Source organism: Mauremys reevesii, linkage group 3 (assembly GCF_016161935.1).
Source record: "Mauremys reevesii isolate NIE-2019 linkage group 3, ASM1616193v1, whole genome shotgun sequence".
Classification (NCBI taxonomy): Eukaryota; Metazoa; Chordata; order Testudines; family Geoemydidae; genus Mauremys; species Mauremys reevesii.
In genome coordinates, this window is record NC_052625.1 from 126826036 (window position 1) to 126852498 (window position 26463).

The 26463-nt window shown below is 41.4% G+C and overlaps 2 protein-coding genes across 21 annotated transcripts in view; one reads left to right on the top strand and one right to left on the bottom strand.

Moving 5' to 3' along the window:
- The window catches only part of CDC40 (cell division cycle 40), a 55243-nt gene extending 33801 nt beyond the window's left edge, over window positions 1–21442 (bottom strand). Inside the window, exons 1-3 of one of the 3 annotated variants that reach the window (XM_039528340.1) lie at window positions 21021–21442; window positions 5176–5281; window positions 1626–1755 (exon numbers count right to left, since the gene is read on the bottom strand). In XM_039528340.1, the coding sequence (XP_039384274.1) occupies window positions 1626–1755; window positions 5176–5281; window positions 21021–21427 (643 nt within the window). In that variant the 5' untranslated portion in view covers window positions 21428–21442. Of the gene's footprint in view, window positions 1–1625; window positions 1756–5175; window positions 5282–19589; window positions 20429–20467; window positions 20865–21020 lie in introns of those variants that run through there. The other 2 variants (XM_039528343.1, XM_039528341.1) reach the window with 2 other exon arrangements.
- Window positions 21331–26463, top strand: part of WASF1 (WASP family member 1) — a 189569-nt gene continuing 184436 nt past the window's right edge. For 9 of the 18 annotated variants that reach the window (XM_039528355.1, XM_039528344.1, XM_039528357.1 and 6 more), the window contains exon 1: window positions 21331–21463. The gene's annotated coding sequence lies outside the window, so the exon portion shown is untranslated. Of the gene's footprint in view, window positions 21468–26463 lie in introns of all 18 variants that reach the window. The other 9 variants (XM_039528354.1, XM_039528363.1, XM_039528350.1 and 6 more) reach the window with 6 other exon arrangements.

Genomic DNA, 26463 nt, shown 5'->3' on the forward strand with positions numbered 1-26463 from the left:
GTATACACATTAAATGGTAAGTTATGACATTTGAAAGAATTACTTAAAATTTGATACTTTATCCTCACGATTTGCTGGGTAAACATGGCTCACACTGACTCTAGTTTTCATAATTTAAACCTTGATGTCCCAGTCCTGCAACTGATAGGACACAAGAAGATTGCTGCATGGCCACAGTACCCCAGTGAAGTCCCTGGGGCTCAGCATGTGGGCAGACTGTTGTGCCATGCAATCAATTGCAGGATCATGGCCTTCATAACACAGTTTAATTTATAAAGCAATCTGCATACGCAGGTCTTTTAAAACAGCGGTGGACTGAGTATTATATGTTATTAAATAATTTGTGTGGAAATTTCAGAACCTACCTGGTGGATAACTTATGCTCTTCAAACTCTCATAATTCAGCAGAAAGAGGCCATGTCTATAGTACCACTTACGTTGACAATACTTACGTTGTTTGGGGTGTGAATACTCCACCCCCCCGCGCAACATAAGTTACACCAGCATAAGCACTACTGTGCACAGCATTACGTCGGTGGAAGAGCTTCTCCCGCCGACACAGTTACCGCTGCTCGCTGTGGGGTTGATTACTTATGTCGACAGGAGAGCTCTCTCCCATCAGCATAAAGCAGCTACACAAGAGATCTCAGAGCAGTACAGCTGCATCGCTACAGGAGCGCCACTAGAAGCTCTCTAGTGTTGACATCGCCAGAAGCATACCAAATTAAACTTTGTATTTTAAAACCTGATACATTATAAACAAATGTTAACTGAAAAAATAAAAGCCTTGTATGCTGAAATGTACAAGAAAACTTGTTAAAATTTAATTTAAATACACAGTACATTCTTTGTACCTGAAAAAGCTCAGAAATCCACTTGCTTTTACATACTGTACATTTTCTATGGCACTGTTTCAATCTGAAGAACAAGAGCAAAACGAGCTTTATGCCTTTTCACAATGTAGCTTTTGAAAGCTAAAAAAAGGTCTTTGAGATGAATTAACTGGTTACTATGGCAATTGCCCATATGGATCTACATGCATAAGGAGATGAGTGCCTTTAACAAGAGCTCAAAGCTTCTAGCAAGCATCCTCTGAGTCCATACACCCTCACACTGCTGAGACAGAAAACTTTTAAAAAGGGTGTTGGCACCAACCACCCGTCCATTTCCTTCCATTAATTCAGAAATCATGAACAAAATACTGAAGAAGTGGGGAAGGTGGGTGGGAAGTGTGGATCCATATATGCAACCATCATGAAGAACCAGTTGCTATGGTAAGTAGCTTTTTTAACTTTCAGATAGCTACATTGTGCTAGAATCATAAGCCTATTGTGGGTAGGTTCTGTCACAATTTTTTGTCAATTTGTTAAAATGTGAAATTGTAATTTCTATCTTCTACATAACCACAACTAATGGAGGGTTTAATTAAAGTGGTTCAGTAGGAGGTCTTGAATATTATTAACATTTCAGAGGGAATAACTGAATAACATTTCCAAAATAAATGCCATGACCTATAACTGTGTAGATTCTCATTTAATATTATTTTGTAAGTCTGTTACACATACGTGACAGTGTAAGACAGAGATCAGCCTCAAGGGTTAAATATAAGGAGTTGTACGTCTTACCATAAGTTGCAAATGTTCTTCTCTGTTGTTCAAACATGAAATCATTGATGTGTGTTGGTTCTGCATATCCAGAAAGCATATTCCTAGGTGCAGCCATCTGCTGAGTCCTAAACGGGTTTTCTGGACCAAACTGCATCAACAAAATTAAAAGTATTTAAAAGGTTGTACACTATTTTAGAAGGAAGTAGTTTCTTGCTAAGTATTTTGTAATCATCTATAACATTCTATAGGGCACGAACTGTGTGACTTTCAAGAAGGGCAGTATATAGTGGCTTTAGCTTAACTTTCCCTTTATGGCTACTGTAACTGAATATGTCATAATAATATTTGTACATTATATTATACACCAATTAGAATAGGAGTTTCTTTATGCATTAAATAATTTTCTTGGTGGAGCTTCTTGCCCACAGCACTGTTGGCAAGGACAATTCAATAATAAAAAAAATTACTCCATGCGTAAAACCTCCCATTAAATAGGTAAATAATGCAAACATACAGAAGAAAACAGGAAAGGGGGAAGGGGAACCTAAAACCACATAGTATTATCCTTTTTGAAAGTCAAGCCCTAGAGAACTCTTGTACCAATATGGAAATTACCTTGTAAAATCTTTATCACTCAAAGAAAAAATGTGATAATATATCAGCAGGATCAGCTGCACAACTACAGAATATAGACAATTCATACACAGATGAACACTTGTTTTCTAAAGAAAGTGCAGTACTGTACAATTTCATATTTGTATATTGGTTAAGTGAAGTATCCACATAGTTCACAGAGAGTTGCATAGGAGAGTTTACAGAACTGGATATAGTGTATAGTTACAGCAAAGTGATGAGTTGGGATCGAAGAGCTGAAATGCAAGAGCAGAAGTTTCTTTAGACCTGCATGGCAGATCTTGACTTGTATATTCTGCCCTATCTGAATGGATTTCCATGCAAGTCAATGGGCTCTCTCAAAATATGGAGAACAGAATATTAGAGTTGAGCACCATTGTGTGGAGCACAAAGGAGGAGAATTTAGCCACACTGTCAGAGTAAAAATAACTACCAGCATTGATAAACAATGACACATGAATGTTTGCATAATAGTACATGTGTTTATCACACACTATCATCACACACTCGAGCAGGTCTGACATTCCATCCAGGAGTGTTGTGGCCAATAAACAAGCCCATTCTGGACTGGGCAAACAGAATGAAGCACAGGTAAGGCTCATTAGATACTTACATCTGAGTACAGATTAAGTATTCCCCATACATGGCAAGAGCACCAGTACTGAAATAGTGCAGAGCTGTCTCCCAATACTGTAACATGTCATGTCATGCTCACAGCACATGGATGTTCTCTTCCCATGTTATTCACTCCTCCCCAATTCCCAAGGAGAAATTAGAAACTGAATATTTTATCTGTATTTACCAAAGCAATCTCTCAAGTATTTTTTAATGTAAAATTGACCACCACAAGTAAGGTTTACTATGTTATTAGTCGATTAAACTAGAAACTCTATGGTTGTAACGTTTAAGACACTAAACTATCATATCTTACAGAGGCTGTATATTCTTGCCTCAAAACAGTTGATAAACCCTTTTTGATTCTGCTTCATTTTACCTTGGAGAACTCAAAAACTGTACTACTTATTGGCCATACATACCAAAATTGGCTCAAGCTTTGCAAAAAAAAATAACTGCTGGCTCTGAGCAGCTGGGATTTCAAGACTATGACAGCTGCATGTATTAAAGCTAAGTATATTACCTTTTATACATGTTGCTTATTCCCCAAGGTGTTTTCCTGTGCTGAATACCAATCTCAAGATTAAATTGTTTTTAAATGTAATAATTTGACACATTTTAGAGTGCAGATAATAGAATTAACCAAGCCTCCTCTTCCTTGAAAAAAGTTTCCTATTCTCTCCCATCTTAAAACCTATTTTTTCCTCATTTTTTTCTTATGAATTTCAAAAGGAGAGAGAATCATTTAATCCATTAGGTTTTTTTTGTATACTCAATTTCCAGTCATATGCCAATAAAAGCCTTTAGTGCAGAATTCAAGTACGGATCAACAGAACCATTTCTGATTCTGTACTTGCTTGCCCATACCAGATCAGGCCATGAATCCAGTTTGCATGTTATATTGTCTCCAGCAATACCTAACACCTGATTCTTCAGTGAAAAGAAAAAACAAAACATTCATAACTCACCAGCCAATTCCATAATAATTACATAGGAAGATAAAAAAATTTCTTTCCTAAACCTTGGCAATGAGATTTTAAACACTGAAGCATAAGATTTGCTTACCCTTATCTTGACTATTACTAGTCATAAAATTATCCTGTCCTTTGAAGAAGAAAAAAATATGATGGCTACATCCTGATCAGATTCAGAGATGTGTTTCACATATGCAGCACCAAATGTACTCAACAGGATTTACGCATGCTGAATGCAGCCCAGGATCAGCCCCTTAGGCTTGATCCCCTGTGGCAGTGGATTCCCCAAGTCGACAACATGCTGTGTAAAGAACTGTACTGGTTCTCAGTTTACTTCCCTATAATGCTCTTAGTCTCATCACGAGACAGAAGTTAACAATGAATGATTAATTTTCACTGTGATATTCCATTTTACATTTCCGGTCTTTCTAAAATTCTTGTTAGATGCCTAAAGCGCCATTCTGTCTATAATTACAACTTCTGGCAACTGCTCACTGATTAACATTATGAGTTGACATCAAAAGAACTGAAGACAGGACACTTCAGGATGTTCAGCCAGGTAATCTCCTGTACTGGCTTCTTAACAGCACAATGCTCCACATTATTTGATTTCTACCTTTCCTACTCTATATACTCTATAGCAGGGATTGGCAACCTTTGGCATGCGGCCCACCAGGGTTAGGACCCGAGCAGGCCGGGCCGGTTTGTTTACCTGCAGCATCCGCAGGTTCAGCCAATCACGGCTCCCATTGGCCGCAGTTTGCTGCTCCAGGCCAATGGTGGCTGCGGGAAGCGGCACAGGCCGAGGAATGTGCTGGCTGCCGCTTCCCGCAGCCCCCATTGGCCTGGAGCAGCGAACCGTGGCCAGTGGGAGCCGTGATTGGCTGAACCTGCGGATGCTGCAGGTAAACAAACCGGCCCGGCCTGCCAGGGTGCTCACCCTGGCGGGCCGCAGGCCAAAGGTTGCTGATCCCTCCTCTATAGTTCGGTAGAGAAGAGCTCTTACAATTCTTCTCTTAAAATAGCTTTAAAATAGTTTAAAAAGTTATATTACAAATGTACGTGACATCCTCAGGGTACCTGTTTGTGTTATATGGTGTCTTCCACAGTTCACCCAAGTTCTTATCTTTACTTTAAAGTCCAGAAGCTGGAGGCATCCCTGAATCTAGGGAGAACTTGAGGAACTCTATATATTTATATTTGAAGAGGATAGGCATTGCAATGTCTGAATTTCACATTAGAACAACTTTAATATGACATTCCTTTTAAGCCACATACTTTTCTCAGTGGAATGGCAATTAATTTGGAAGACTAACATTTCTGGTTTTAATAAAAAAAATTCTTACCTCTGGTGCAAACATGGTGTCGTAAGTGGGATTGTACTGAACTTCCTTGATTGCAGGATCGAGGTGGACTCCCGTCTCTACATCTTCCTGAAATACAACAGAAGTGCTACTGAAATGTAACAAAAACTTCTCATATATAGCTAATCTAAAATACCAGATGCTAATTTGACTGTATGGGGCACAGTATGCTTTTCAAATTATATCTATATAATTTTACTTTTAGTTATGAAGAAAAAATTAGGAAAAGCTTGGTGAGACTTCTTATTCATCAGTTAGAAGAAGAACAAAACTTTGACAAGTTTTTAATTAAGGCTCAAGTTTACCCGTAAAGTTGTAAGTGCAATTAAAACAAAAAAAACCACCACCCAATTTTCTAACATCTGCCCCCAAATACCCATTAGCCTATTGGAGAAAAAGCAAAAGTACCTTGGGAAAAACAAAACAGCAGGAGCCTGGGAAATTTTTAGAAGATATTTCTGTAGATACAGGGTTATTAGGAATCCCCTCCATCTATTAATTCTCTTTCATATCCACAGCTTATAAATAGAACCCTATGCAAACTTTACTCCCTCCCTGATGCAGATGTCTTTGTAAAGATGCCAGGTACCAAGAATCTGTTAGTCACTATGTTCCCCTATTTTTCCTTCACAGCTGCCAAGATTTTATGAAGTGACCAGTGATTTTGGTGCATAACTCTACATATACTTTAAAGTGGCCCAATTTTCATCCAGTGCTAAACATCCATCCTCTGAAAATCTGACATCTCAGTTGGGCATCCATATATTGGGGCATTAAAATCATGTATCACTTTTGAAAATCTTGGCCTCCATCCTCAACTCCACTTTGTATCATCCCTCCAAAGTCAGTCAACATTGCTTTTGAGCCAACTGGCTGGCTAAAAAGAGAGATTTTTTCACTCCCCCACATGGATGAAGTTATTCTATTTTATACAGGTACTTATACCACCCTCCTCAGTGATAGTACCTGAGCACCTTCCAGTAATGCATCAAGCAACACACCTAGCATATTTCACATGCGGTTCATTCGTCATCCTCTCCCCAGGGGAAATACATGTATGCAGTGTTGTGTTTTGGGGGAGGGATAGCTCAGTGGTTTGAGCATTGGCCTGCTAAACCCAGGGTTGTGAGTTCAATCCTTGAGGAGGCCACTTAGGGATCTGGGGCAAAAATTGGTCCTGCTAGTGAAGGCAGGGGGCTGGACTCAATGGACCTTTCGAGGTCCCTTCCAGTTCTAGGAGATTGGTATCTCTCCAATTATTATTACCTTTTTGTTAAGCATACAAATGAAACCTTTGTTAAAAACATAGCAATATGCACATATATAAGAAGGGAAGGTAAAAGAAGTATGTGTTGAACTGGGATCAGAAGGTGGAGACGTTTATGATAGTCCTTGATCCCTGTGAGTTCGTTCCACAATCTGGGACCTGCCTTCCCCGCCCCCGCCCCCCAACTCTATCTTCCTGCACAGAAAAACTTTCCCTTATGCTCCACTGTGCCTGAGAAATAAAGTCATTAACTGCGGTCCACATCCTGGAGCTCTGGATGATCTTTTGTGTGTTCTGGACTCGGGACATTGAGCAAGCAGTGTTGCACTCAGACTGACGGACCTCATTCCTTTAATCACATGACCTTCCCAATTCACTGGCCCTGGATGACAACAGCTACTGGTACATTTGCAAGCCTGAGTTTTATATTCCATGCTCTTGACCAGGAACAGTATAATGGACACTAATCCATTCATTCAGCCACACACAAAGATACAAACAAAGCAACTACAATAGAACTATACCAAAACAATTCCCTGAATGGTATTACTTACTCGCACGTAAGATTGGGTTTTCCCTCTTACAGTTCCATGACCTAAAGAAGTTTCTGAAAATCTTCTCAAATCATACCAAACAAACAGTTTATGTTGACAGACCAACAAGCATCCCATCTCACTATTTCTTAGATGAAGATTAGGATTATTTATGTTATTTCTAAGGAAAAATAAACTGATCAGACAAGATTTTGACAGTTGTCTGACATTTGCAGACTTGTAATTACTTGATATTAAGCTGCCAGTTGCTTGCTATTCTTTAAATTGTAAGAGTCAAAGAAGACACGCTTTATAAAATGCCAAGAATTCTTCAGTTCTATTATTTTTATCCCCTTTCTTCTACCTGTTAAGTTCTTCTCTCAGCTACAGAATGGCACACAATAGATGACAGATTGTGATATGAAAGAATCCTCAGGGGGATGACTATAGCAATTTTGGTTCCACTTTACTGTTTGCTGAAGAGTGCTGAGTCATTTGGAAGTCATACAATAAATTCATTTCCATACCACGACATGTACATTCTTTGGATGTGAAAACTGCTGGTGCTTGAAATTGAAGCACATTCATTACAGTTCCACATTCCAACATCTCCAGCTTTATTCATCATTCCATCAAGCAAACTATACTTTTGTGCACCAAGTGATAACCAGCGAGTACACTGTTGAAGTGTGCCTGGTTTTCTCTCCTTTAATCCATTTCACTTTTAGCTACCCATAAAGAAATTTGAAAATGTGTCCATAACTCCTCTATTTCCTTCTAGTGGTCTATTGCAAGTGAGATCTAGATCACATTAGCACATACATGCTTGGTACAGCAGAATGTATGCTCTTGGTAAAGTATATTCTGAAATTTATAACATGTGACTCTTGTGTTAGTTCTATGCTACACAATGCAAACTTATATCATTTGGCATTTTGTCAACATACTGTCCTCTATGTGCTTTAATCTTCACAACACCACTATGAGACTAGCAAGCAACAAGGGCATGAAGGGTTAGTCAGACTAAGACCGCCAACAATGCTTCCTCTGTCAGCCTTTCTACAGGCTATGTTTTATGTACAGTTTGACTCCTGTATAATTGCAATCTTCCATAATGGGGAAGAGAGGTGTCTAGTGAAACTAGAACTTCTTCATTCCTGGGAGGCTCCAGTGGCTGCAGTACACCTTGCTGTTAAGCAGGGTATCCTCCTTCAGCCCCATCAGATGCGCTTGCAGCATATGGGTCAAAGATAGCAAAAGAGCCGGGTATAGGGAAGGGATTCCTGGCCTTTGAGACACTAAATCACGTCAGTGACCCAGGGGCCCCATTCACACTTCACAGTGCCTTGCTGCTTCTACTTCTGCTTTTCTAGCAATGTCATAGTGACACATCACGAAACACTTAAACATGAGAACTATGAAAACAATTTGACAATAAAAATAATAATAATAGAACACAAATAACATACTCTAGCTGTTAATTAAACATCACCACAACAAAAGACAATCTGCTGGATCTTTCATTCTCTGATGGGGATGTGAGACAGTGACAGAAAAAAATCCTCAAATTAAACATAGCCCATGCCTGCAGACATTATTCGGATATCAATCCCACCAAAATAAGCTAGCTTCAGTAAGGACTGCAGGATTGGGCTCATAATTGACTAAGGAACAGTATCAGAAGATAATATTCAGTGGTTTATATTAAGACTTCACAATTAAGACTTTGATCCCATAGGAGGTTATAAAAAATTTTCTTTAAATGCACAGTACAATAATTTGGGCCAAATTCTGCCATCAGATGTTAATGCATGGCTCCCAGTGAATTTGATGAGAGTCGTGCATGCACATCTGAAAGCAGAATTTGGCCCTTAAGCAACTTCTTACTAAGTTCTGGAGTAAATTATGCGTTGTCTCTACATTAAACAGGGTGGATTTGATTTAAATCATTAATCAGGAAGACACTATTTAATCGTGGATTTCTACATAAAAGTGCACTCTTGTTGGTTGTTACCAGCCTGAAGATCCTGCATGTTCAGACATGTTCCTTTCATTATCTTCAACGCAGCTTCCTCCTGAGAAGGAACACTTCTCTCATGATGTTGTTTCATTCGGACAACCAGGCCTTGCATTTCCTTGTTGCACTGTTTGCATTTTGCACGCATGCCTGTCTTAACCACAGGTAAGGGAACTTCATTAAAATATTCCCAAACTGGGTCTCTCTTTTGGCCTGCTGCCATTATAGGTTTTCCCTTCTAGTGAGAGAATGGTATGGTAGATCTCAAATCAATGAAGGCCACACTCAGAAAGACCTCAAGACTTCTAGAATATGCTGCTCAAACAGTTTCACTTTTGTTTCTATTGCCTGTCCCTCCCTTCTCACATTTATCTCCTGACTTCTTCTCCTTGTCCAGATCTATTCTGCCCCCAACAATCTTCTAGTTATTGAACTTTTTGAAACTTTGCACTTTTAGAGAGAGGTAAGAGATTGACTATGTACACAAATTTACAGAGGGACAACAAGGTTGAGGTCTGTTATTTCTCACCTCTTATTTATTTGAAAACATTTTTGCTGTTAACAAGCATGTTCTCTCTGGAGACACAAATCCACAGTCTGAGAACTGCAAAACTAAGCATCTCTGATGGTATCTTCTAGACTGAGCACTGAGTCCCATTCGGTAGATAGAAAGATTAACCTAAATAATCTACACAGAAGCCCCTGGAATCCCATAAAATTGGGTCCCTAATCCATGAACTATTAGAACTCGTTTACAAAACTTCTCAAACATTACATGAATACATTGTCTCATACTATATAATTAGAATTGATAATCCCTATTCCATGAGATATCTTTGAGCTATAATGTATCTTTAGATAGGTTTTTTCCTCAAAAAGCATTTTATCAAAAAAATTGGATTTAAATAAATAAAAATGGGATTTTTATTTATTTGTTTAAAATCATTGATTTTTACCCACCCTGACATTAAATAACTTTTTACATTTTTGTTGTACGGTTTGGTCAATAAAACACAGTTTTCAGACCCTAGGATAGTTCAGCACTAACTAGCCAAGCAACTAACAAGGGCAGCCTGCTTTGTACAGGATTTATAATCGGCATGAGTTATCCATTGAAACTGAAGTGCAGTAAATGGAGACCCTATCCCATGGGTCACAAACTTAACAGCCCAGCAAGAAATATTAAGGGACATTCTTGTTCAATGAATTTAAACATTTCCTGCTGAGATTTATACGGTATTTGCAGTGAAGTCCAACACAATATGGATTTGACAATGCGAGTTCTGAAGCACTTTAAGTGTTTTGCTAGATTGGGCTAACCACATGAACAGTCCTACTGACTTCACTGGGACTACTCATCTGCTGAACCTTAAGCACGTGCTTAAATGCTTTGGTGAATTAGACTTGCGTGCTCTGCACCTTGCAGGATAAAGCCATAGGTCTCCACTGTTCACAGGATATTCTATGCTCCATAAACCCAGAATAGTTTTAAATGTTGTATTTAAAAAACATTAAGTAAAGTCCTCCTCACATAAACAGTCCCTTAAAATGACTATCGAAGCTTAGCATAGCCCCACAACATATGCTTAGCAGTTTTCTAGCTCATTAAGGAGAGATGGGATGGAAGGATACTGAAAGTAAAAGCAGAACAAATATGGTCAAAACCTCAGACCTAAGAAACTAATTTTTTTCCGGATGGACAAGGATTATATTTTAAACACAGAATAGATTAAAATTATTGGAATGTGAACATTCATGTCAACTGCATAGATACATTTAAAATGGGATCAGTTTCTACAGTATTATTTTAATGCCTATGTGCATCCAAGTCTCATGTTCTTATTTTGAAGCAATGCTCTCCGTGTACCCGAATAATCCCAAAAACCTGACTAACTGCACCAGAAAAAACAGACCTTAAATTTCTGAAATATACTACATGGAATCCTTTTGTTGGGATTCAGTTCTTCTTGATACTAATGTTGCACTAACAGCATGGACTTAGGAACTACCATACTGAAGCAGACCCAACATTTATTTAGTCCAGTATCCTGCCTCCGAATGTAGTTAGCACTACAGAGAAAGATATAGGATAATATGCTCCCTACATTAAATCTTACTGTAATCTCCACTAGTTAGAAGTGGTCTTAAAACCTGAAGCATCAGGTTTACTATCCCTTCCAAAACTGAATTCTTGAATTCACCAGTTTCCTGGGGCATTGATGTCCACAGTCTAATTACATGCTGTATGTAAAATATTTCCTTTTATCAATTTGAATACTCTGACGAAGCCATGTGTTAAGAATATTTGAAACTAATAAAAGATATGAATGTTTGTAAGAGACTTCGGATAGTCACCCTCTGGCTTGTATCCTGTGGCTATAGTTTTGATCAGCAAAAAGAAATTACTGTATATACTCGTTCATTAGCCCGTTTGTATATAAGACGACCCCCCCAAGATGGTTAGGTAAAAATAGCAAAAACTGTATGACCCTTTCATAAGCTGACCCTATATTTCAGGGGTTGACAAACTTTGGCTCCTGGCCCGTTAAGGTAAGCCACTAGCAGGCCTGAACATTTTGTTTACCTGGAGTGTTCACAGGCACGGAGCCCCTCAGCTCCTATTGGCTGGGAACAGCGAACCGCGGCCACAGAGAGCTGAGGGGCTCCATGCCAGCAGACGCTCCAAGTAAACAAAATGACAATGTATTAAATATTCAATTCAATGATTCACAGAGTTTAAAATCAAATTTTGGTGTAGACCCATTTATAAGCCGAGCCCTGCTCTTTGATGCGTCACTTTTTACCAAAAATATTTGGCTTATGAACGAGTATATACGGTACTCAGTGAAGCTGAAAGGAATTTGAGAATAAAAATGTGTCAACTGACTTAAGTAATTTTTTTCACAAAGTGTCTACAATAAAGATCTGGAATGCATGTTGGCCTCGGCCTTCATACTAATAGGATTCATTATGACCAGTTTCCACAACATCTACTAGCCTGAGGACTAAGTCTTATACCCAGATTAAAAGTACATGAGCCACTATGCCTCCTTACTCTCAAAGTCATACTTATTTGATTTTTATTATCACATCTTTTTCCACCAATAAATCAATTTGCTCCCACACATTAAAAAAAAAAAAATCAGTGCTGTCACTCTTCAATTCTGAAATATGCATCTTTCCCAGTTAATTTCTGGGCACCCACCAATGAATGAATTCTAGGTTCTTGTTGGTTCCTCTCCCAATAAATACATTCTTGGCTTTCCCTCTCCCCAACTTCAACAATAACTGAAAAATAAGGCCCTTATATGCAAAAAGATATATTTGCTATGTTAAGCATTTTAATGACCTTTTCATATTCCTATATAAAATTTCATAAAGTACTTTAATAGCCCACTTTTCTTTACTGTATATTTTGTGTGTGTAGATCACACCTGACTTTTTCAAGTAATTTTTAAAGAGGTCAGTGCACATTCCCACCATTTTTCCTTTTAAATAAAAATCTTCAATAAGACGCAAGACTCAGATGGATGTGTTTTATACACTGCTACTTAAATTTCAATTTCAGTTCTATTTGCTAAGAGTAACAAAGCACTGTTGACCTGAATTTGATGGGTTAGTTATGGCTCACCACTGATCACATCTGACCAGAAGATTTATAGGTTCTCGTCCAATTCAGACTACAGAGTTCAAGAACTCAGAGAGTTCTATAAATCGGGAGAGGACTCTCAGGGTGCTTGGCAAGAACACATACACTGAGGACAATACCAAATTGATAAAACCTTTACTGAAATTAACAAAATAAGAAATGCAATGAAACATAACAGCAAAACAGTAAAAGAACTCCAAAACCTTGGTGGTAACATTTCTATTACAAGTAACTTAACCTAACATACTCACACCCTTCCTTGAGGACCTGGTAATAGGAGGTGAAGGACCAGCCTCACTCCTGGCATGCCCGATTATGCAATGGTGCTGGCTTCCCCAACGGTTAGGAAAGTTGAGTAGTTATACTATACTGCATAAGCTAAGCTGATAGAATAGATTGTCTCTAGAGTATAGGAGAACTGGAAAAAGCACTCCAAGAAAGCGAAGCTTCTGGAGTTAGAAGAGCCTAGAACTTAGAAGAGCTTAAGAGCTAACAAGAGCTCTCTTACAAGGTATTTTATAGGATCCAGACCTATGTAATTCAGGCCCAAACTCCTATATCCAAATCTTATTTCCGTACTCTAAGAAATTTATGGGTACCCTTCTCCTATAGGTTAATGGATTATGACACTTACTTTCTAAATATATTAATAAGGATTATCTCACTCCAAAACTGCCAACGTAGGCTCTCTTGATGATCTCCAAGTTGTGGTGTACCCTGCAGTTATCAACCGGTTGTAGATGCCAGATAAACCTATGATGTGGATAGTTCCTCCCTTTGGTTCCCCAAAGTTCAGGGACCATTCTTATCTGTGCCAAAGGTTGCCAGCTTTTATGCTGACATATTCATAATTGATTATACTTTTTGCTATATAGCAGCTCTTACGGGATCTGTAGGGTTCTTGCATTTCAGCAAAATTTATTATTAGGAAACACATGCCTCAACATCCTAAATTCCAAGGAATTAATACTAATAAAATACACAAATAAAATGGATTAAATTCAGAAAAAGAAACATATTAATTGATACTGCTGGCTGGATTAGCAGGATATAATAGCTCGCAAAATAATACTATGGGCTACAGCGCAGAGGTCAGCAGTGTGTGGAAGAGCTACTAAAAATACCCTAAAGGATGACACCCCAAGAATTATTATTTCAAATAGCAGCTACAATTCATTAACGTAATTTGCATAGATGCAAATGTCATTTTGAAATCAAAAGGCACTATGCAGATGTATGATGCAGTTCAAAAGCAAAGACCTTGCCCTCTTTCAACATCAGCTAAGAACGACGCATCTTGGAGTAACATCTTTGGGCAGTACTTGCTGCAATTCATAAAAGTATACGAAAAGGAGTGTCTCTAGTGCACTAGATGTCTGATAAATTACAAATATCAAAAAGCTAGAACTAGCAACTAAGTTTTGCTATTGTAGATATTTAAGAATATATTCCCCTTTTAATACCTATGCATGTCTGAAGTCTTTGCCATTTCACAAAGATTACAAAGCTAAACTAATCAAGAAGCAACAACAGTTATTAAACTAGAAGCCAGACACCAAGCCACTCAAGCCATGCATTTTTTAGTCTTCAGTCCCAACAACCCACTAGACACTAGAGTGGTGCATGGCTACAGTTCAGATCACAGGACTGCAGTGCTCTCACCAAGTGCCCTGCCCTTCCTTTTCACAGAGCCAGATCTCCCATCTCTTTCTCCCATTCAAGCTCCTCTCCGCAATACATGGCCAGCATACTACTGCAGCCACTATCTACACCAGCTAGTGCAGCTGTTGTGTGTCAGCAGGACAGCACCTTCTTGACTTTCTCCAACACAGTAATGCCAGAATCATTGTACCATAAGCTCAAGACCCATTTCGTTCTATTTTGCAGATAAAATTGCTCAGATTTGGTTAGAACTGTCTGCCTCCATGGGATAAGTATGTGCTAAAGGAGACAATGCCAAAGTCTTCTCTGCTTGAGGTTAAGCCAGGGTCAATCCTTGATCATTTTGGAAGTACTTTGGCCATCAATTTGTGCTTAAAACCTACATCCTTCCTGGATGGTGAACCCATGCAGAAAAGTACAAATTATCAATACCTCCTTGAAAGAGGGAGGTATCTCTTTCACTGAAAGAAGCACAAGTACATCCTGTACTAAAAAAAATTACTGCTTGTTACTGAATCTTTCCAGCTATCATGCCATTTTAAGTCTTGCATTGTCAGTTAAGATTATTAAAAAGGTTGTGGTGAGATAACTCAAACACTGTTTAGTGGCCTCAGTTCTTTTCTACACTAGTTGCCAACCTGGGTATAGCAGAGACAGCTCTGGTGGTATCGGGGGATAATCTCCTCCTGACAACAGATGAAGATCAAGCATCTATCCTGATCTCATTACATGCGTGATCCGTCTTTGATACAGTTCACCATAATTGGATGGTGACTTTTCTGCAAACCATAGCATGGGTGAACAGGCCTATTTGAGTGGCACTTTGATGGGCACTCTCAGAAGGACACCTGCATCTTCTCCATGTGAGTACTCTCCTGGGGGGTCCTTGTCACTCCTTTTGTTTAATGCATACATGAGGCTATCAGGAGTTTTACATGGACCAGAAGGTCTTCAGTATTCTGAAGGCACTCAGCTTTATATCTCCATCAGCATGGCTGGAACTGCTGATGGCATTACTTGGTCTGGAAAAGGTTGAGGCACGCACAAGGGCAAGATGGCTAAGACTTAGTCCAGACAAGGCAAAAGGGATGTTGGTTGGTTGTAGGAAGCAAGCTGGAAGAACTGACAAGGGTAATTTTGATGCATTAAATTGAGGGTGTGCATCTACCTTTTGTTACCTGGGTTCATAATCTTGGGATCTGGTGAGGACTGTATGGGATGTGTGTGTGTTAGTTTCTTATATTTGTGTTGTCACTTGAGTTTGATTTTGGGGTAACTAATGGGTCTGTTTAGTTGCTAGTATATTTTAAAGAGACTGTCAAGGGTTACCAGAGCATGGTGGAGACACTTATACAGTAGAGTAGTAAAATCTAAATAAATAAATAACTTGCCTGCCAAATAACAGAGCCCCATCTTCTTTTTCGCATTTAGCACAAAATTATACTCACTACTAAATACGATGTTTTGGGATAGCCGAGTAAAATTTCATTTTTTTCATCATTATCAACAACAAGAGGAGGACTGGGGCACAAGTTGCTGCCATGAAAACACTTTTTAAAGATAATATGAAGGGAATGCATTTCTCATAGGTCTCTAAATATTGACTCTTACAGAAAATGTCTTTTCCTGCAAGTGTTAAAAAAGCCACACCCTCTGTAACAGTGATAATGCAGTAGCCTCCAACCGGCAGAAAGTGGTCCACCAGTACATCAGTGGTTCAGGCTTTTAAGACAGGCACTCTAGGCATCACCTTTAAATTTATGTAAGGCTCTGCTGGGCCTCAATGCATTGTCACTGCTACTTGTTATTTATCATTCATGTTCAAAGCACTTTACAGATGTTAACTAATATTCCTGTCAAACTGCACACTAACATCCCAGAGAGATTAGAAACTCGAATACTGGTGTGTGGTGGTGCTCAAGCATCATAGGATGTACAGGAAAGTGTCAGATGGGCAGCTGTGATAGCACATCCATCTTTAATTTGAGGCAGTGAAATGAAAAAAAAGATCCATTCGTCTATTTGGCACTATGAAGTAGGATGCATTCAGTGGGGCATGTGCTTGTGATGGTGCTACTATGGCACCAACTTCTGCAGAATTTATGGTTTCATTTAAAAGTGAATTGTTTCTAATCTTCTGTATTTTAAGGTTCTGAAGATAACTCTCTAAAAGCGAACTAATGCAGTCCTGTTTTTCTGAGCTTACAAAATGAAATCATGCTGCTCATAGCTTCGCCAAGTAGTACTAGAGCAAAATGTATAAAGCACTGGTCAGCCTTCACTGTTGCTATTCACAGCACTGTAGGCAGCAGTTAGAGTGTCAAGAATTACGTCAATTTCATTCTACTGCTACCTGGGAAAGCTATAGTGAAAATACTAAAGACAATAGGGATACACCAAAACAAAACACACACAAAAAGTGTAAAGATTAAACAGCAGGGCCCAGTATCAAATTAAGATCTTGAATCATATAGTCAGTCCTCTAAATCAGGGCTTGAAGCAATTAGTTAGGAAAGAGAATAAGATGCCTACAATTTGAAGTATGAATACAAAACACGTGTGGGGGAAGAGAGCAGACAGGACAGCAACCCAAAAGTCTGTGCATCATACTCTGGTGTTAATCACCCCTCCACCCCCAAAAGCCTGGGGAGCAGAGAGTGGTGAGCTGAGTAGTGGGTTGGAGACACCTATTAGCCAAACCAAGGAAGCCGGAGTCCACCACAGAAGGAGGGGGGGTGGTCAGGAACAGCATCATCACATTAATCCCAAACACCCTTCCCCTGCCTGGCTGCGGAGACCTCAGTAAATACCCGAATATCACACTTTGGCCTAGTGGAGTCTCCTCTCCCCACCTTTCCCCCAGTATTCCTTATGCACATTTCATATCCTAGGCACCTTCTCTCCTTGCTGACTAGAGATCTGATTGTTTCACTACCTAATCTAGAAGAGCAACTACAAGGTGCAAGATTTCAACCTGGTTAAATCGGTGCAGCAGCCGAAGAGAGCTGCCAGCTGAGAGAAAGAGCCAACTCTACGCACCTGCAATGCAGTGGGCAGCCACCGAGCTATTAGGGGGCTCTGCATCCCCTGCCAGCCCCGACTGCCTTTCCAGCACCCAGCCGGAGTCCCCACCCCAATCCCCCAGATGAGAGCGCCCAGACAGCAGGAGGCATAAGAACATAAGAAAGGCCGTACCGGGTCAGACCAAAGGTCCATCTAGCCCAGTATCTGTCTACCGACAGTGGCCAATGCCAGGTGCCCCTGAGGGAGTGAATCTAACAGGCAATGATCAAGTGATCTCTCTCCTGCCATCCATCTCCATCCTCTGACGAACAGAGGCTAGGGACACCATTCTTACCCATCCTGGCTAATAGCCATTTATGGACTTAGCCACCATGAATTTATCCAGTCCCCTTTTAAACATTGTTATAGTCCTAGCCTTCATAACCTCCTCAGGTAAGGAGTTCCACAAGTTGACTGTGCGCTGCGTGAAGAAGAACTTCCTTTTATTTGTTTTAAACCTGCTGCCTATTAATTTCATTTGGTGACCCCTAGTTCTTGTGTAACCCCCAAGGAGATTCCTGGAGCTCTGTCTGCTGGCAGCTCAGGGAGGAGGAGCCAAGGCAACCTCAGAGTCTGCCCAGCAACCAATAGGGAGTGGAGATGCCCCTCCCAGGGGGTTGAGGAGAGGGAGAAGCCATTTTGAGGGGAGGCTGGAGCCAGCCAGGAAAAAGGCCAAACAGGCTTTGAGGGGAGCTGGTGAGTCCCAGGCCTGCAAGCAGGGTTCCCCCTGAGAACTGGCCTCTAGGGACCTGACACCAGATTCCCCAGCTGGGTTTTCCTTCCTCACGGATGATTCCCAATTGTTATGTTTGCTGAGAAATTTCCCCAGCCAGGCTGGGTTCGCCTCCAGCTCCCCTGGTGAGACCAGTCCCCACATGGTCAGCGCTGTTAGTCCAGGGCTGATTCCTGCCTGAGGAGGATCCCTGCCAGTGGACAGCAGCCCCTGAAATCGTCCAGCGTCATCCTCAACCCTGAAGATCATTTGTGGAGTTCGTGAGTGCCTTGTCTTTAGTTAGTTAGTCAGGGAATTTGTTTTGGGAACCCTCTACTCCCTGAACTGTGTCCTCAAGCCAGGGAGTGAGGGTTTGAGGATTTTATAATTTACCGCTTATTACACCTGTGGAGGGATTCACCACCTCCTCCCACTTGTGGGTCTTTTGGGCTGTACTGAACCCAGTCAGCCGCACTGCTACACCTCTGCAGAGAATTGTATCGGTCATCAAGGGCCCCAGCAAAGTACGCGTACCAACAGGACACTAGTTTTGCATTTGTTACATCCAGACACGGGTATTTTAAGTGTGGGCACCGGTGACCCTAAAAATAGTGTTTCCCCTGTTATGTTGTATTGTTGCCTGTTTAATATAATTGTTGTGTTGAATATATTTTTATGTGTTGTGTTATTTCTTGGAAGTCTCCAACTATCTGGCAAATAAGTGGGGATTCCTCTGTAGTTAGAATTTTCCGCCCAAGCTGCCCTGGTGACTCTGCCAGGAAGGAGCGAGGGGGGTGGAGGCACCGCCAACTAATTTCATAACCAAAAAAGATTCACCCTACTGAGTGGGTGGCGGGATCCAAAAGAACCCAGACCTGTCCATCAGAACCTGTAAGTAGATTGCCAGTAAAGGAGGTAATCAGGTGGAGAGGGGCGCTACACTTGTATTATGGGAATAAGTAAATAACTTTTCCTTATCCACTTTCTCAACATCACTCATGATTTTATATACCTCTATCATGTCCCCCCTTAGTCTTCTCTTTTCCAAACTGAAGAGTCCTAGCCTCTTTAATCTTTCCTCATATGGGACCCTCTCTAAACCCCTAATCATTTTAGTTGCTCTTTTCTGAACCTTTTCTAGTGCTAGAATATCTTTTTTGAGGTGAGGAGACCACATCTGTACACAGTATTCGAGACCAAGGGTTTGGGGTAGATTCACAGTACAGCCAGCCTTTAGAATAATTTGCTAGTGTAAATTAGCTGTTGTCCATCTGCTACCACCAATGAGGTGTGTTCTTCAACAAGCAAGACACACGGAAAGGGGCAACCCTCCATGGGCAGCTGCCCCCTGCCTGGCACAGGCCTATCAGCGCTACCCAGGGGCGGGAAGGGAACTTCCCGTCCCAGCCCAGGCCGGAGGGAAGGGGATTCCCCTGCACACTCCTTCAACACACTCTTCCCCCTTGCAGCCCAACGCCCGGGGCGGCACCTACCTTCACAGCCACCTCCGGGGCCGAGTCCACCGCCAAGGCCTGCGGGGTAGGGGCCGGTGAAGCGAGATGCAGCACCGCGTCCCGGCTGGCTTCCAGCGCCGAGCGGCGGGAGCTTCCCTCAGTGTCCGAGCCCGAGTCGGAGCCAGAGTCGGAGACACCGTAGGACGCGAGCGCGGCGATAGCGGCCGACATCTTAGCAAGGAGGAACCACGGGAGCAGTGACCCGGAACAAACCGGTCCTGTCAGTTACATAATCCGCTCCTAGATTTATTTGTTTTTGCGACTGAATGAAAATTACTCAGATTCGATTTAGAAAAAAATAAATATTATTTATAATTTCTGCGTCTCTAACGAAACTTTTTGGGAAGCAGAATTTCGCTCCCATGAAGCTGATGGAGGGTTTGCTCTTTCAGGACTCACAGCAAGGACTACAAATCCCATCGTGCAACGCGCCACAGCTGGGCAGGTCGGATTTGTAGCGTCCTGTAGGGTCAAAACACTATGGGGTTTTTCTGAAAAGGAAAACGCTGTTTCTCCCACTTTCAGCAGAATGACACGATCACTACCTCTCTGACAAGTGACAAAGAATAAATATAGCAATAAATGCCTCAAAGAAAGCACTCCATAACAAGCAAACAAAAAACCCACAACCAAAAAGAGAATGTCACTAAAACTAATGACCCCAGTCATCCATGGAAAATACTGTGGGGTAGACATAAGCATAAAATCCTCTAACAGATACTGATTTTCCAAGCCTACTATTTCCATGTTATCCATAGCTCAAATTTGTGATGAAATCATTTAAAAAATGAAACTTGAATGACGGTTTTTGATGTTTGGGGCAATATTTTACATTTATCTGTAAATTATATACATATAATAGTCCCATAATATGAACTCTACACTTCTTCCCCTTATTCCATTGCAGCCAGGGAACTGGACAACACCATTTGTCTAATTTTAACCGTCAGCTAAGGAAGCAGGTGCCTGGGGCGGCCAATAAAAGGGGGCAGCAGTCCACCCGTTGTTGGGGCAGCTCAATCAGTCCAGTCTTTGGCAGCAATTCAGTGGTCAGTTCTTCACTCCCTGTCTTCCTCTTCGGCGGCACTTTGGCAGCAGCTCAATCGGATTTTTCTATTTCTTCCCTCCCCCCGCTTAAAGAGGCAAAAAAGCTGGAGTCGGCCCTGACACCTGCGCACCAACCAGTGGAACATGCTGTGCGAAATACAGTAGGAGAACTCCAAGCACTCTTTTCCCTGAAACAGCCCCGCCCACTCTCTTTGGAGCTGCCAGCAGCCCCGCCCACTCCCATTCTAGCTCCTCCTCTCCCATTCCCATTGGCTGCCAGGAGCCGGCTTTAGAATACGTCACAATACCCGCGGCCCCTCCCCCTAGCTCGAGTAAATGAGAGAGCGAACTGGACTATACCACCTGCCATATTGAGGGGGGGTGTGTGGAAATGGGGGTTCCCTGATCCTCAACCCCACGGATGCGGGGGGAAGAGGCACCCACTTAGTCCCGGGGGGAAGCGGCGACGGCCGGTTAGGCGTTGGGTAAACAGCCCCCGCGTGCTTGGAGAGGGAGTCCGGGCCGGGGGAGAAGCTCCTCCTCCCACGCGCACACACGCGCCGCTCTGTGTCTATTGTGAAGCCTTTGGGGAGCTCCGCGCCGCTGCTCCCCCCCCAGCTCGCGCCGGGTTCGGGTCCTCCCCCCTCCACAACGATTCTCTCCAGCGGGGAGAGGCGCTTGGAAGGAGCCGTTTGAACTTCGGATTCGTACAGACCAGGGGGCAGCGCGAGCTTCTGGGGCGCTGAGAGGGCGGGGCTGGTCGGCGGCATGAAGGTGTGAGAGGAGCAGCGCACGGACCGGAGAGAGTAAGTGCCCCGCAGCCTGCACCTCCTCTGCCGTGACCCGCGCCCACCACGGGGAGGGCGTCCCCCTGTCCGCCCACCCACGGGGAGAGGGATGCCCCTTCATCGGGGCGAACCCCCCCCCGAATGCAGCTCCTCCATCCCCACCCAGTGACACCTTCGCTGTCCCCCCATCGCCTGTGGGGTGCAGGGAGCAATAGGGCTGTGCCAATGTGGGGCCCCTCTCGCTGTCTGCAGCTGGTGGGGGGTGAGCGCCGAGCCCCCTGCGGCTGTTGCAGGGACAGGTGTGTAAATTCCTCTCCCCTGGCCCGTGTGGGGGAGGGGGAGGTGCACTTTTAGTAGCGGAGTGCGCCTCTTCACGCCCCCTCCCCCGCCTCCTGTACAGTGCCCAGTGCGGAGCCGCGCTCAAGGGGCGGCGGGACCTTTTATTGTTGGGGTCAGTAATCGGGGGCGGGGGGTTTGTTGGCTGTCACAAGGTGTTAGCTACTATGTTGATCTGAAGGGGGTGGGGTTACCCTGACCCAGCCACCTCCGCTTAATTTATGTAATGGGGACTGTAGAGGCCAGAGGTGGGGATGGATGGTGGAGCTAGATACGATTTGTCTTTTGAAGAGAAGCAGATTCGATCATATTCAGTGGAAATAGCTGCCCATTGAAAGATTGCTACCATTGTTCAGCTGTCGTGGAGATCTCGGCTGCCTGCGAGCAAAAGACCTCCAAACTGCAATCCTAAAAACATGTAGCGTCCGCCTCCTCCAGACACAAAAATATCCATCCCCCTATGCCGATTTAGCTTGTGGATACACTCATTATAAAATGTAATAGCCTAAAGTAATCTCCCTTTGTATATTAAGCATGTACGAAGTCCTTCTGGATCATTACACTTCATGTATCTGTGATTTCGTTTCATTTAGTTTTGTGTTTGGAATCAGAAGTATATACAGTAATTAGATATTTTAGTTTGATTTACAACATTGGATTGTCAGTCATTCACATGTTTTAGCAAATGTTTCATTTTTAAAGGAAACAGATTGAATTTCTATGAAGATATCAACAGAATAAAGAATACCAAGTAGAAAATGCAGATAGTGAAGCTTTTATATTTATTAAACTTTGTTTTTAGATTTTTTTATTGGTCATTGCCATAAGGAAACCGTGCACTCAAGAACCAATGTGGCAAAAATAACATTGACATGAAAATAACTTTGCAAGAGTCATCTTAGGGGAAAGTTCTGTATTTCCAGCATTCTGGACCTTTATTTTTTTTTGTTTTTGCCGTTTGAAGCGTACAACTTTTATTTCAGATTTATAAATGGACTCTTTATCAGTGGTGCAATAGCAATACAGGTTATGTGATTTACCTTACTTACACACCTGATGTGAGTCACCCTGTATGTGATTTATTCATTTTGAGAATGCAGCTGTCATTGATTCACACACTGCCTGCCAGCAATTGTTAGGTGATTCTATAGAATTGCATTCCTTATTTTCCTGGCATGCACTTACAGGGTGTTGTCTGTAGTTGCATGGTGTGGTTGTTGAAAGGTAAAGTATTTCAAGGTCTGTTTGCGAAACCAATCTTTAAATATTGTATCTCAGCTATTATGCTGCAAATGTTTCAGTTTATGTTAAAAACAATATTTTATTATTGTTGAATCACTAGATTTAATACACAGAGTTTGATTTTTCTCGTACTATAATAGAGGAAATTACAGCTTTTAGTTAAACTTTGTCGTGCTCAGAAATGATAATAAAGTGTAATCGTTTAAGGGTTTGGGGTAGATTCACAGTACAGCCAGCCTTTAGAATAATTTGCTAGTGTAAATTAGCTGTTGTCCATCTGCTACCACCAATGAGGTATGTTCTTCAACACACTCTTCAGAATTCAAACAATGGGTAGGGTCTACACTTGTGGTGACTTGTAGAGTACAGATGTTGCATGTCCAGCTAGCATGGGTATAAATACTGGTATAAAACAGAAGTTCTCAACCAGAGGTCCAGGGCCTCCTGGGGGGCTGTGAACAGGATTCAGGGGGTCTACCAAATTAACCAGAGAGCAGACCAGTGTTAGACTTGCTGGGGCCAAGGTAGAAAGCCAAAGCCTGAACTCTGCCGCTCGGATCTGAAGCCAAAGTCCAAGCAACTTAGTTTCGTGGGGCCTCGGGCAATTACCCTGCTTGCTACCCCCTAACACCAGACCTGGCTTTTAATCTACTGAATATGCAGAACAACAGTTATTGTGGCACAGGTGGGCTGTGGAATTTTTATAGCATTTTGGGGGCCTCAGAAAGAAAAAGGTTGAGAACGCCTGGTGTAGGAGGTGAGGCACAGCTTAGGCAAGTAGATGTATCAGAACCCTAGGGTATGTACTCTACATGTCTCTATATGCCCAAGCCATGCCACCCACATCTACACTGCTGTCCCACTACCTCCCTAGTGCTGGAGACTTTTCCTACCTAATTGAAAGGCAGCAGGTAGAAGGCAGCAGGGAAAGACTCTGGCGGTGGGGAGTTGGTAGAGAGAGACTCTGACAGCCCCATGGAAGAATTGAACCTTTAGTGATGCTTCAAATGTTCTTTTTTGACTTAGCAAGTTGCAGTAACTGCAGTTCTATTACAAAAATGGTAGGAAAAAATTATATAGATGGATAAGCACACAAATCCTCTGAGCATCTAGTTTTGATTGAATAAAAGGTTACACATAAAAAAACTCTACTTGGGCTTGCTATAGAATCATAGAAATGTAGGGCTGGAAGGAACCTCAAGAGGTAACCTACTCTAGCCTCCTGCATTGAGAGAGGACTAAGTACCATCCCTGACAGGAATTTGTCCAACCCATTCTTAAAAATCTCCAGTGACGGAGATTCCACAACCTCCCTTTGAAATCTATTCCAGTGCTTAACTATCCTTATAATTAGAATTTTTTCCCCAACTATGTAACCTAAATCTCCCTTGCCACAGACTAAGCTGATTACTTCTTGTCCTAGTTTCAGTGGACATGGAGAACCATTGATCATTGTCTTCTTTAGAGCAGCCCTTAGCATATTTGAAGACTTATCAGCTCATCCCTCACACTCCTTTACTCAAAACTAAATGTGCCCAGTTCTTCTTTGAGTGTCCTGTGCATATGCCTACTCTTGGGATATGCTGACTGGCGGGGCTGGGACAGTGGAAACTTCTGGTAGCAGTACCTGTTAGAGTGCTCATGCACTCCTCTCCCCTCAGCATTTGAGCATGCTCCAAAACTATTATTGCCATAGGAGCCGACTCTGTAGCACAAGTGACCCATAGCACAAGTGCCGGCTACAAAAGTGCCATGCGAACGCCTATTCTCAATTTCAGGTGACATTGTAAATAAGAAGCCAGCAGCATTATCTCCCGTAAATGTAAACAAACTTGTTTGTCTCAGCGATTGGCTGAATAAGAAGTAGGACTGAGTGGACTTGTAGGCTCTAAAGTTTTACATTTTTTTTATTTGAGTGCAGTAATGTAACAAAAAAAAATCTACATTTGTAAGTTGCACTTTCATGATAAAGAGATTGCATTATGGTACTTGTATGAGGTGAATTGAAAAATACAATATTTTTATTATTTTTACAGTGCAAATATTTTTAATAAAAATAATATAAAGTGAGCTCTGTACACTTTGTATTCTGTGTTGTAATAGAAATCAATATATATTTTAAAATGTAGAAAAACATCCAAAATATTTAATAAATGTCAGTTGGTGTTCTATTGTTCAGCAGTGCAATTAAAACTGTGATTAATCACGTTTTATTTTTTAAATTGTAGTTGATTTTTTTTTAGTTAATCGTGCGAGTTAACTGCGATGAATTGACAGCCCTAGTTTATACACTCCAAAATATTAGCCTTTTCCACACCTGTTATTGTTGCCTTATATTCAATTTGTTATCCACTATAACCCCCAGATTCTTTTCAGCTGTTCTGTTGCCTAACCAGTTATTCTCCATTTTGTAATTGTGCATTTGATTTTTTTCTTTCCTAAGTGCAATAGTTTGCACTTGTCTTTTTTGAATTTCATCTTGTTGATTTCAGACTAATTCTCCAGTTAGTCAAGGTTGTTTTGAATTCTAATCTTGTCCTCTAAGTGTTAGCAACCCCTCCTAGGTGGATGTCATCCACAAATTTTATAAACATACTCTTTATCCAAGTCATTAATGAAAATATTGAATAGTATTGGGACTAGGACAAAAGCCTGCAGGGACCCCACTATGTACATTCTCAAGTTTTACAGCAAACCATTGATAACTACTGTTTGAATATGGTCTTTCAACCATTCGTGCACCCACCTGATAGTAATTTCCTCTAGACTAAATTTCTCTGTTTTGCTTATACTATAGGAATGTCATATGGGACTGTGTCAAAAGTCTTATTAAAATTAAGATGTGTTGCATCTACAGCTTCCACCATTCACTAAGCTGGTAACCTATGACAAAAATGGAAATTAGGTTGGTTTGCCCTGATTTGTTCTTGATAAATCCATGTTGGTTATTATTTATCACCCTATTATTCTCTAGTTGCGAACAAATTGATTGTTTAATAATTTGTTCCCATATCTTTTCAGGTATCGAAGTTAGGCTAACTGTTTATAATTTCCAGGGTCCTCTTTGTTTCCCTTTTTAAAGATAGGTACTATGTTTGCCCTTCTCCAGTCCTTTGAGGCCTTACTTATCTTCCGTGAGTTCTCAAAGGTAATTACTAACGATTCAGAGATTGCTTCAGTTAGTTCCTTAAGGACCCTAGAGTGAATTTAATCAGGCTCTGATGACTTGAATACATCTAACTTAGTTAAATATTCTTTAATGTGTTCTTTCCCTCATTTGGTTGTGTTTCTTCCCCCTTATTGTTAATATTAATATTTTTAATTACCTGGTCAAAATTTACCTTTTTTGTAAAGACTGAAGCAAAATAGGCATTAAACACCTCAGCCTTATTGATGTTGTCTGACACTATCTTTCTTTCATCTTTCTCTTGCTCCTAATG